Raw genomic sequence first — 12,216 nt, 5'->3', positions numbered from 1 at the left:
TCAAGTATTTAGAGCAGCACCTCCTCTATCTGTTCACTGAAGCTTTAGGCAGAATCCCCTTTACACCTCTTTAGTAAGGTGAAAGCTAATTCACGCTGGGCTCAATATGCCAGCATCTCATTCTGTCAGTGGATAAATTTAAAAGCAATACATCCTTTGAAGAGAATTCGAACACCGCTGAAAGGAGGAGGACTGTTGACAGATTAATTGTTATATTTTTAGTAAAATGACACATTTTACACCTATACCTAAAATGTTTCCATTGTTCCATATTTATTGTTGTAGAAAAGAGAATTGTAAACAAACTCTTTTCATAGCATTTCTGTTTAGTTTTTTTTCCTCCTCAGAAATGATTTGTAAAAATAGACTGAACATAACACGAGCCTGAAGCAAACTAACTGCCTAATGACTGATCCATTCTGTAGCATGGAGGAGTCGGGATTTTGAAAAACAGTTTGAAGGTGTCAGCAACACATTTGTTTTCCATAATAGTTTTTATTACTGTTCATTACATCAGCAGGTACAAATTTTATCATGTTTAATGTTAATTAGTTTCTATTGGAATTCCAACAAAAGGTAAAAACTAAAAGTTAAATATAACTTTTAAAACTCTAGCTCTATAAATAAATAACTGAAAAATAACTGTAATAGTAACAAAACCTTAGATATAATATCAAGAATAGCAAAAAAACGCCCTCAGACTTAGTCAGAAATTGATTGTTCCAACCATAGAAAGAAATTCACATGCAGCATTGTGCAATATCACTTTTAAAGACAATTTCTTTTACTCCACATCAAGATTACTACTATCAAAAAAGTAATCCATTACATTATAGCCCTACTTTCAGAAACAAAATTTGTACAAATAATTATTCCATTCCATTTGTTTGTGATATTGTTCAGAGAGTTGGTAGCTCATTAAATCGACCTCTCAGTGTATTGACTTTATGTCATTACATATTTGATATTGGCAGCATCCCCTCCATCACATAATCAGGTTCCTTAATTTCACTCAGAGTGACAGCTTTAGCTAAAGGCATCATTCTCCTCCACAGGCCTCACCACCAGTGTTATGGAGCTGTACTTAGCTTGTTTGCACTTCTTCATAATTTGAAGGCATTATCAGCTGACATTCATGTTATAACCCTTGCAAAAAATAATGCAAATACTTCAATATGTAATTTCAATACTCTATATTATTTTGCTTGTGTTATTTTGTAATTTATTAAAGTCAACACCACTACTGTAAACCTTCCCAACAACAGGACACAGGCTATGAAGACTTTGCCAGGACTCAACTGAGAGGCACGAATATGCACAACATTCATTCAGGAAACTGAGACTGGCATCTTTGGTTTTCTGTCTTTTTCATTTACATTTGCTGTATGTTTAAGTTAATGCACCAGAAATACTGTGAGCCAGAAATATTAGGTTGGACTCTGGACTCAATAGATCTTGAAAAAAAGTTGAATTGTTGAAGTAGAATTGCTGCATTTTGTGTTTGGGTAGTCTGCAAAAACCTTTTATCATTGTGTGAGAGTTGGAGGCAATTAGCTGTTTATCTAATAATTTTTGTTTACTAAGGTTTAAAGTTAGAAAAAAGGAATGTTAAACAACCTTAAATTACATTGAGCAGAACACTGCCTCTGCATTGCAGGTTTTAACACCAGGCAACTACAAAGAAATATTACTTGGATGTTTGTAAGTATGTGGGGGAGGAGGAAAAAACAAAAGTTCATTTTAGTTACGACTGCCTGAAATGTTGTTAAATGATGTTTTCAGTAGGTGAAGCAGGCTGGCGAGATGAAAACACCACAAGGCATGACAGTTCTGTGGGTACCACCATAATGTAAAAGGGACAAGAATGTGTGAAATGTGTCCTATGTGGTCCCTACCTTGGTTTCAACCCTTGCAGCAAGTTGAATGCTTGGCCACATCCCTTTCAGCAGTCATGTCACAGTAAGTGTTTTGATTTTAACAGCTGCTGGAGGTTAAAGTGAGATCAGTTAAAATGTTTGAAGCCACAGAAATCAGCACTATCTGCAACAGAAGAAACAGATGTTTCCAGCTCTGTGGGATTTTGCTCATTTTGATCTTTTTTCAAAAACTGTAATTAATCTGGTGATTTCATGGGGCAGTAATGTGAATTACAACCCCATCAAAATGAACTACACAAAGTTTTTTGTGTCTGGATCGTAATCTATAAGTTTGCATTATACGTTAAGCGCACATAAACACATATTTGCCTACAGTGTATGTACTGGTCCAACTACTTGCACAAGTACATACAACATATGTTGCTTAGTTATGGCGTTTCATGTATGCCCTGCCTGCTAGCATCTTGCACACTGCTGTTATGTGCTGGATTGTTTCAGGGGCATCTTTACACAGCACATGGGATCTTGCCTGGTGTGATGAACTCCAGCCTTTATAGATCTTGTGCTCAGAGCTTGCCTCTGTGGAACCTTCTGGCTAACAGAAGGCCGGACAGTCCTGATCCTTAAGGACCCCCAGAAGGGACCGGCCCCATCCAACTACCGGCGAAGTGATTGAAGCTTTCTAACATCTTGCTGCATGTAGAAAGTGATCTGAGCTTCATCTCATCTCCTTCTTTTACACAACATCACTGTTGGTCTTCTAGTCAAGTATGTCACAGTGACGTATTGGATGCGTGTTACCAGCTAATTTGTCTTATGATTTACATATGAAAATAAAGTCGAAGACTGACTGACTGACTGAAGGGTGGCCAATTCATCGTCTGCATTCATATGTGGAGCATTCAGATCTCAACCTTAAAACAATATTCAACAAACTTGTAAGTATATCTTTATATTTTCACCATTTGCGTGTTATAATACATTTAGATTTTGTTATTGTTAATGTTTTTTTATTGTCTCTTTACATAGAAATTACAGATGGAACAATATGTATTCATTCTATTGCATATATTCTATGTCAATAAATGAACAGTGTTTGTCTCTTTTTAGTTTAATATTGACCAAAAATAAACACTGAAAAAGAAAATGAAAGACATCTTTCAACAATGTGACAGAGGGCTTAACTTTTGGACTCTTAGCTGTAAGACGTCCCCCAGAGCCATTCAAACTACATCAAAGTGATGAAGTAATAGATAAACAATTAAATGACAGAAAAGTTCCTGTTTTTTCATAATGTAGTATAAAAAAAAAATCTGTTTCTTTCTCTTGTGTCTACAGTAAAATAAGTAAACAAATAATTTATCTGGGCAATTAGACTGTTAGAACAATTTTTACTGTAATTTTTATACATTTATTTCTTACAATTTAAGTATCTCCTCTGTCAGTATCGCCTCTGTCAGTGCGCCCCAGGGTGGCTGTGGCTACAATGTAGCTTGCCATCACCAGTGTGTGAATGTGTGTGTGAATGGGTGGATGACTGGATATGTAAAGCGCTTTGGGGTCCTTAGGGACTAGTAAAGCGCTATATAAATACAGGCCATTTACCATTTACCATATCTAGTGTCGTATATTTTCAAAACACACGTCACAACAACTTTGAACTTCACCCCAGCATTAACAACAATAAGCTTTCATCAAATATCCCCAAACTTTAATTTATCACAAATTACCCAAAATTACCATGGACATGTCACCCGAAATCTACTTACCAGATTTTATAATTTACTTTAATTTAACCACTCCTGAGCCAATTTAAAGGTTGAGATCTTCCATTCGGCGAACAGATAATTTAGAATTCATCCAATGTGCACAAATTTGCATTTTCTTTGAACAGGCTTGTGCTTACCTTTAAATCTTTTTAGACCGGTCTCGTGTCCGCCTCATATCAGATCGCACCTTTCCGTCTGCACCTTCTGTGCTCTGCAAAAGCATGCAGTTTCCTGTCAGCCTGCGACCTAGTTTACACTCAGAGCTGGCCCTCTCTTATTAAAATACATAAAAGAATATATAATCAGCAAATAAGCACTAAGAATATATATTTATTTATTAACAATAGTAATCTTCTTTTTTTTAACATATCCCCAAAGTAAACTTTTAAAGTCATTATTTTCTGAGCTTATTCTCATTCTCAAAAGCATGTTATGTCATTCTTTAACTGATTAACACGTCAGTCAGAGAAAACTGGAAACAAATGCAAAGTAATGCAAGAGCTCTAAAGTTGGTGTTTTATTTATACCCATTTCCTTCTCTTTACAGTGAAATCAGAAATGGGCTGTTTCCCAACACTGACTCTCCTCTTCTTTGGTAAGATCCCAAATTTGTATAATGGAAATGTGTGATTTGAATTGTAAAGTTGAAAAGGAAAACAGTGTGTCAAAAAGAATTATATGTTTCATTTTATTAAAACTTTGAGGAGGTGCAAAGAGGTGAAACAATAACTTGATACTCCTTTTCCAGGCATTATATAAACCCCTAAAAATGATCTTCTAAAGCTATACCTTTGACACTGTGCATAACATGAACTACTCCCATGCAGACACTTCCTCAACTCTCACTCATAAATTTTCAGGGACAAGAACTTCACGTCTCTCTTTTATGAGCAACTGCTCTGCTCCATGTGTCTGTTTCAATGGAGAGCTGCAGAGCATACACAAACAGATATTGTGTAAATGCAAAAAAGCAGTCCAATATATTTGTTTAATATGCACACAGAAGGATATATACTGGAAGGACATATATAAAATGATTTCAAGATTCCTTACAGTGTTACAGTGTTGCCCATTGTTATTTGAACTGGAATCCATAAAAGAGCCCAAAATCAAGTCTTTCAGGAGCAACTCAGCGCTGAGTTGCTAAATTCTAACATTGTGTCTAAGCTCTGACTAAAAAGGTAAATATGCCACGGTTGAAATAAACTTGAATTATTGTTTCGTCTTCAGATAATCGAGTAGTTATGACCCATTCATGACCCCAGCAACGAAGTAAAATATGCTGTTGGGATATGTTTAAAAATAAAAATGTTTTCTATTACAAAAACTGTATGCAGATACTTAAATCCCAAATATAATGGCAAACACTGAATTCAATATTGATCATATAACATTTGGTCATTACTGCAACGTTACTGCCCTCCTTTAGCAGTTTTTATAGTAGTAGACTGGTACCCTGTGTAGCCTGTCAAAAAAAAAATTAAAAAATTATAAGGGCAAAAAGAATCTTTAATGTTTGTTTTACCCTTTTCTTGTGTGTACTGTGAGGAATCTAATACTACTTATACTATCTATTATCATTGTTAAGGATTTAGTCTCTGCTCCTGCTCAAAGTTCCCTCCTCGTAAGTACTACTACGTTGACAAAAAAATTAGCTGGAACGATGCTCAACAATACTGCAGAGAGAAGTACACAGACCTGGCCACCATTGAAAGCATGGATGATATAAGCAGGCTAAATTCATATTTTTCCTACGACTGGGCATGGATTGGACTGCAGGATGACCCTGAATCCTGGAAGAATACGTTAGGCAATGACACCAACTCCTGGAGATGGGCAATAACTGGTGAAACGAGCAAAATTGATTACCACAACTGGGACTCTACTCAACCAGATTATTATCTTGCAAAAGAAACCTGTGTGATAATGGGTCTTGGAGGAAAGTGGTACGATAAAAACTGTGGTGAAAACAAAGCTTTTGCTTGCTACAATGGTAAGAAAATATTTTCATTCATGGATTTCACCTACTGACCTGACTACTGACTTCACCTGCATTTTTCACTGGCAGATTTGACAGAAAGCATCACTGAAGATTTGCTGTATAAAATATAAGAAAAACCTTAGCTCAAAAAGTTTGAACTTATTTGAAAACATTAAATTGATTATCCAAAACTTGTAATCATTCACTGCAATGCTAACTGATTAATATCCCTAATAAATTGAACATCTATCATCTGCCATGGATGCTTAAACACTTGCTTCATGTGTTTCCCCCTCACTGGTTCATTTTCTATCTGCTGCAGTTACAGAGCAAAACAAGAAAAACTACATGTACATCTCTACTACAAAAACTTGGACCTCTGCTCGAGAACACTGCATAAAACTAAGCATGAACTTGGCAGTGATCGAAAACAGTGAGGAGAACGCTGAGGTCAGTTCATTAAAACCAAACAGTGATGACATTTGGATCGGTCTGTACCGAGTGCCATGGACCTGGTCTGACAAGAGTCAGAGCTCCTTTAAAAACTGGCGAAGTTCCAGCCCAAATAACCCTCCGGGTAACCAGCATTGTGTGGTGGAGAATAACCTCCACGTGTGGGATGACGACATATGTACAATAAAATATGTTTTCATTTGCCATCAAGGTAAATGTTCAATAACACACACACACATAAAGAAAACTTGTCCTGACTAACCCTAACTCCTGTTTCTCAATTTGTCAAAACTTACTGTTATTTTATAACAACATGTCTCCTTCTAAGTTGCAAAGTTGAGGACGACAGTGAAGCTGAAGTTTGTGACTGATGTTGACTTAAGTGACTCTGCAACTAATGCCCAGATCCTCCAGCAGGTAAAATCCTTGTTTTTGCTTCTGGAAAAAAAAAAAAAGCAAACAAACAAACAAAAACTGAAAGAGCAACCTACTTATCTTTCCATTCTATCACAGCTAAGAGCCAAGCTAACAAGTCAAGGATTGACTGATTTCAAACTGCAATGGAACATTCAACCCAAGAAACAAGAGAACGAGGAGAATAGTGAAACTTAGAGAGATTTGGGGTGCTTTGGATCATTGCTCAGCCTTATAACTCAAGTGTGCTAAAGATTCAGGGCAGAAATTGATGACCAGACATTCTCCTGAAGGATTTTCTAATGTTTTAGAAAAAAATATATATATTTTTTATGTTAAACTATGACAAGTCACCCAGTTACCAAAGCATAAAAGCAGCCCCAAAGCATTAGACTACCACAACTGCTTTTTTTGATGTGATATTCTTTTTATGAAATGCTGTGTGATTGTTTTTTGCATAGCACAGTAAAAATCTCCAGAAAGTTTAACTTTCGTCTCATTAGGCTAAATGGTTTGATAAACAGTTTAATGATTTTGAAACCTTAAATACTAAATTGACCTACGGTTTTGTTTTTATCTGATATGGTTAAATGTGAAATGTCTGACTTGGTTTTGTTTGATAAACAATTTGGTGTTTCTGAAGATAAATATTAAATTGACTCTTATTTTTTGTTTGTTATCGTCAGTCAGTAGCTAAAAGAATTAACTGGTATTTGTTTTATGTTTATTTTTTGAATTTTTGATCCTTCTACTGATTTGCAATTTGTTGTTATCAGTTAACAGCTATAGAGTTAACCGCTAATTGGGTTTCTATTCTGATTCTCCCTTAAATTGATTTCTGACATCAGGAAACAGCTATAAAGTTTGGCATTTGTTTTCGTGTCTGTTTTTGAATATTGATCAGTTTAATTTGATATTGTTATCTGTCTGTAATCAGCTGAAAGCTATAGAATTTCCGGTATATGTTTCTGATCCTTGCAGTTAATCTTGAGATTAATTTTTCATTATCAGTTGGTGACAAGTTAATAGTCTTGGGGTTAGTTTTTGCTTTTACATTTGATCTTATATTTGATTTTTGTCGGACTGATAAATGTTAACAGTTCTAAATTAACTGCTATTCTGTTTATGCTGTATAATTTTCTTTGATTGACTCTTATCTGTTTAATGTATAGTTAACTGAGTGAATCAATTCCTCAATTCATTCTCATATTTGTTTTGTTCGATTCTGAAATAATTACTGTTACGTTTATTGATAAATCAAATCTTATTATGTTTGATTAATTTCTTATCAAGTCTTGTTAGAGATTCTTTTTGAGTTAATTCCTAAGCTGAATTTTGGCATGGTTGATCTCATCTTTTATTAGTTTAATACAGTGTTTTTCTTTTTTGAATTAATTACCAGCTGGGTTGAATAGCTGTGATTTTGCTTGCTTTGAATTAAAATCATTAAGTTTGCAGTTTTTATTTTCAGTATTATTTTATTGTTAAAATTGATATTTGCAGTTTTGGGAAAAGAGAAAACCATTGCTTTGTCATCGTTTCAAAATAGACATTGAGTGTCTAATTCTTAGTCATTGGTGAAGTTGAATTTCGGTTTCGGTTTCAAAGAATAAAAGAAAGACGTAATAATAATTAGACCTGGGAGTAAGGGAGCCCTTGTTCCTAGAAGAAAACAAAAACCAGATAGAAAAAGGGAGGAACTTGAACAAAAACAATAAAAAGAGAATTTAAATAAAAATGTAATGGCGAGCATTGCAATTTCACCCAGAATGGAGAATTTGGATCAATTAGAGAAATATGTCAACAATAGAGAAAATAGCTGCACTATTTAATAGCAGAGACATGTAAATACTTTGCATTACATTTTGAATCCACTACCTTAAACGAGCTCCAATTTACAGACAGAAATGTCAAAAATGTTACAACTATCCCCGGTCTCCCCTACATTTTATGGCTGCTAAGATGAACCAAATGAATGACACATTTTATTAAGCAGCATTGCAGATTGTGGAAAATCATCAATCATTCATCTTCCTCTCACCGGCAGATAGTTTCAGGTCCAAAGTATCTTATAGTTTGCCTATTGGGCAGTTTTGTACATTCAGGGATTACATATTTTTGTGTTATATTTCAATAAACCATGTGATTTCTTTTTTAAATCTCTTCAATAAAAAGATCAAAATGCATAATTTACTCATTTAATATTGCCTGTATCTAAACTGTTACACAGCCTTTGTGTCGCAGATCACAGCAATGGATTCCCCTTTATTGTGATGGATGTTCGCACTTAGGTTCCATATTTGCTGCAGTAAATACTTCCCTGGGGCAACAAATGTGTAATAATCCACGGCTGAAAATAGCCTCTTCAAATACCATTTGCTCTTGTTTAAATAACATTTGCTAATATTTTCTAAAAAAGATGTCTACATTGCATCTGTTATAGAAAATTTAACACTTGTTAAAATAATGTAAAGATTCTAACAAATAGCAATTAAAACATAAAACACACACATACACACAATTATACTGAAGTTTTAGCTTGTTACATGCACCTAATCATTGGATCTGTTTAATGATTTACTGCATCTCTTCAGTAGGCGAGACTTAGAGCTACAATCTGGTGGGGAAAGATGAAAACTGTTGAATGATCGATTTTGAACTTTGAGTTAAAACTCTGTTGTATGACTCACAGATATTAATAGCCATGACTTCACTGAAAGACCTTTGTATAGTCCATCTTTTTACAAGTTTACAGCCATCACTCGTACCTGTATCATTACTAACAAATTTTAGGTCAAAACATTTTTAACTTAACCAAATGAAGTAATTCAGAGGTTATCATTGTAAATAACAGCAATTATATTGTGGAGGACAAAATGATTCCTGGTTTATTTTTGTTCTCTTTTACATTGCAACAAGCCCAGAGAGACCTAATTCTCATTGATGTCTTATTGATCAAGTATTTAGAGCAGCACCTCCTCTATCTGTTCACTGAAGCTTTAGGCAGAATCCCCTTTACACCTCTTTAGTAAGGTGAAAGCTAATTCACGCTGGGCTCAATATGCCAGCATCTCATTCTGTCAGTGGATAAATTTAAAAGCAATACATCCTTTGAAGAGAATTCGAACACCGCTGAAAGGAGGAGGACTGTTGACAGATTAATTGTTATATTTTTAGTAAAATGACACATTTTACACCTATACCTAAAATGTTTCCATTGTTCCATATTTATTGTTGTAGAAAAGAGAATTGTAAACAAACTCTTTTCATAGCATTTCTGTTTAGTTTTTTTTCCTCCTCAGAAATGATTTGTAAAAATAGACTGAACATAACACGAGCCTGAAGCAAACTAACTGCCTAATGACTGATCCATTCTGTAGCATGGAGGAGTCGGGATTTTGAAAAACAGTTTGAAGGTGTCAGCAACACATTTGTTTTCCATAATAGTTTTTATTACTGTTCATTACATCAGCAGGTACAAATTTTATCATGTTTAATGTTAATTAGTTTCTATTGGAATTCCAACAAAAGGTAAAAACTAAAAGTTAAATATAACTTTTAAAACTCTAGCTCTATAAATAAATAACTGAAAAATAACTGTAATAGTAACAAAACCTTAGATATAATATCAAGAATAGCAAAAAAACGCCCTCAGACTTAGTCAGAAATTGATTGTTCCAACCATAGAAAGAAATTCACATGCAGCATTGTGCAATATCACTTTTAAAGACAATTTCTTTTACTCCACATCAAGATTACTACTATCAAAAAAGTAATCCATTACATTATAGCCCTACTTTCAGAAACAAAATTTGTACAAATAATTATTCCATTCCATTTGTTTGTGATATTGTTCAGAGAGTTGGTAGCTCATTAAATCGACCTCTCAGTGTATTGACTTTATGTCATTACATATTTGATATTGGCAGCATCCCCTCCATCACATAATCAGGTTCCTTAATTTCACTCAGAGTGACAGCTTTAGCTAAAGGCATCATTCTCCTCCACAGGCCTCACCACCAGTGTTATGGAGCTGTACTTAGCTTGTTTGCACTTCTTCATAATTTGAAGGCATTATCAGCTGACATTCATGTTATAACCCTTGCAAAAAATAATGCAAATACTTCAATATGTAATTTCAATACTCTATATTATTTTGCTTGTGTTATTTTGTAATTTATTAAAGTCAACACCACTACTGTAAACCTTCCCAACAACAGGACACAGGCTATGAAGACTTTGCCAGGACTCAACTGAGAGGCACGAATATGCACAACATTCATTCAGGAAACTGAGACTGGCATCTTTGGTTTTCTGTCTTTTTCATTTACATTTGCTGTATGTTTAAGTTAATGCACCAGAAATACTGTGAGCCAGAAATATTAGGTTGGACTCTGGACTCAATAGATCTTGAAAAAAAGTTGAATTGTTGAAGTAGAATTGCTGCATTTTGTGTTTGGGTAGTCTGCAAAAACCTTTTATCATTGTGTGAGAGTTGGAGGCAATTAGCTGTTTATCTAATAATTTTTGTTTACTAAGGTTTAAAGTTAGAAAAAAGGAATGTTAAACAACCTTAAATTACATTGAGCAGAACACTGCCTCTGCATTGCAGGTTTTAACACCAGGCAACTACAAAGAAATATTACTTGGATGTTTGTAAGTATGTGGGGGAGGAGGAAAAAACAAAAGTTCATTTTAGTTACGACTGCCTGAAATGTTGTTAAATGATGTTTTCAGTAGGTGAAGCAGGCTGGCGAGATGAAAACACCACAAGGCATGACAGTTCTGTGGGTACCACCATAATGTAAAAGGGACAAGAATGTGTGAAATGTGTCCTATGTGGTCCCTACCTTGGTTTCAACCCTTGCAGCAAGTTGAATGCTTGGCCACATCCCTTTCAGCAGTCATGTCACAGTAAGTGTTTTGATTTTAACAGCTGCTGGAGGTTAAAGTGAGATCAGTTAAAATGTTTGAAGCCACAGAAATCAGCACTATCTGCAACAGAAGAAACAGATGTTTCCAGCTCTGTGGGATTTTGCTCATTTTGATCTTTTTTCAAAAACTGTAATTAATCTGGTGATTTCATGGGGCAGTAATGTGAATTACAACCCCATCAAAATGAACTACACAAAGTTTTTTGTGTCTGGATCGTAATCTATAAGTTTGCATTATACGTTAAGCGCACATAAACACATATTTGCCTACAGTGTATGTACTGGTCCAACTACTTGCACAAGTACATACAACATATGTTGCTTAGTTATGGCGTTTCATGTATGCCCTGCCTGCTAGCATCTTGCACACTGCTGTTATGTGCTGGATTGTTTCAGGGGCATCTTTACACAGCACATGGGATCTTGCCTGGTGTGATGAACTCCAGCCTTTATAGATCTTGTGCTCAGAGCTTGCCTCTGTGGAACCTTCTGGCTAACAGAAGGCCGGACAGTCCTGATCCTTAAGGACCCCCAGAAGGGACCGGCCCCATCCAACTACCGGCGAAGTGATTGAAGCTTTCTAACATCTTGCTGCATGTAGAAAGTGATCTGAGCTTCATCTCATCTCCTTCTTTTACACAACATCACTGTTGGTCTTCTAGTCAAGTATGTCACAGTGACGTATTGGATGCGTGTTACCAGCTAATTTGTCTTATGATTTACATATGAAAATAAAGTCGAAGACTGACTGACTGACTGAAGGGTGGCCAATTCATCGTCTGCATTCA

At 35.2% G+C, this 12,216-nt stretch overlaps 1 protein-coding gene across 1 annotated transcript; it reads left to right on the top strand.

Annotated features, from left to right (window-relative positions):
* Positions 1-2,767: 2,767 nt before the first annotated feature.
* LOC147319574 (macrophage mannose receptor 1-like) lies at positions 2,768-8,171 on the top strand. Its single transcript, XM_086310063.1, has 6 exons — positions 2,768-2,815; positions 4,194-4,241; positions 5,235-5,639; positions 5,950-6,291; positions 6,409-6,497; positions 6,594-8,171. The coding sequence occupies exons 2-6, from the start codon at positions 4,205-4,207 to the stop codon at positions 6,690-6,692; spliced, it is 972 nt and encodes a 323-aa protein (XP_086166189.1). The 5' UTR covers positions 2,768-2,815; positions 4,194-4,204; the 3' UTR covers positions 6,693-8,171.
* The last annotated feature ends 4,045 nt before the right edge of the window (positions 8,172-12,216 follow it).

Source organism: Aulonocara sp. 'chitande type north' Nkhata Bay, linkage group LG11 (assembly GCF_057382095.1).
Source record: "Aulonocara sp. 'chitande type north' Nkhata Bay isolate Kocher_YH1m ecotype deep benthic linkage group LG11, A_spYH_male_GT1.1, whole genome shotgun sequence".
NCBI lineage: Eukaryota > Metazoa > Chordata > Actinopteri > Cichliformes > Cichlidae > Aulonocara > Aulonocara sp. 'chitande type north' Nkhata Bay.
Note: the sequence above shows the minus strand (reverse complement) of the source record. Positions and strands in the feature narration are given on the sequence as shown.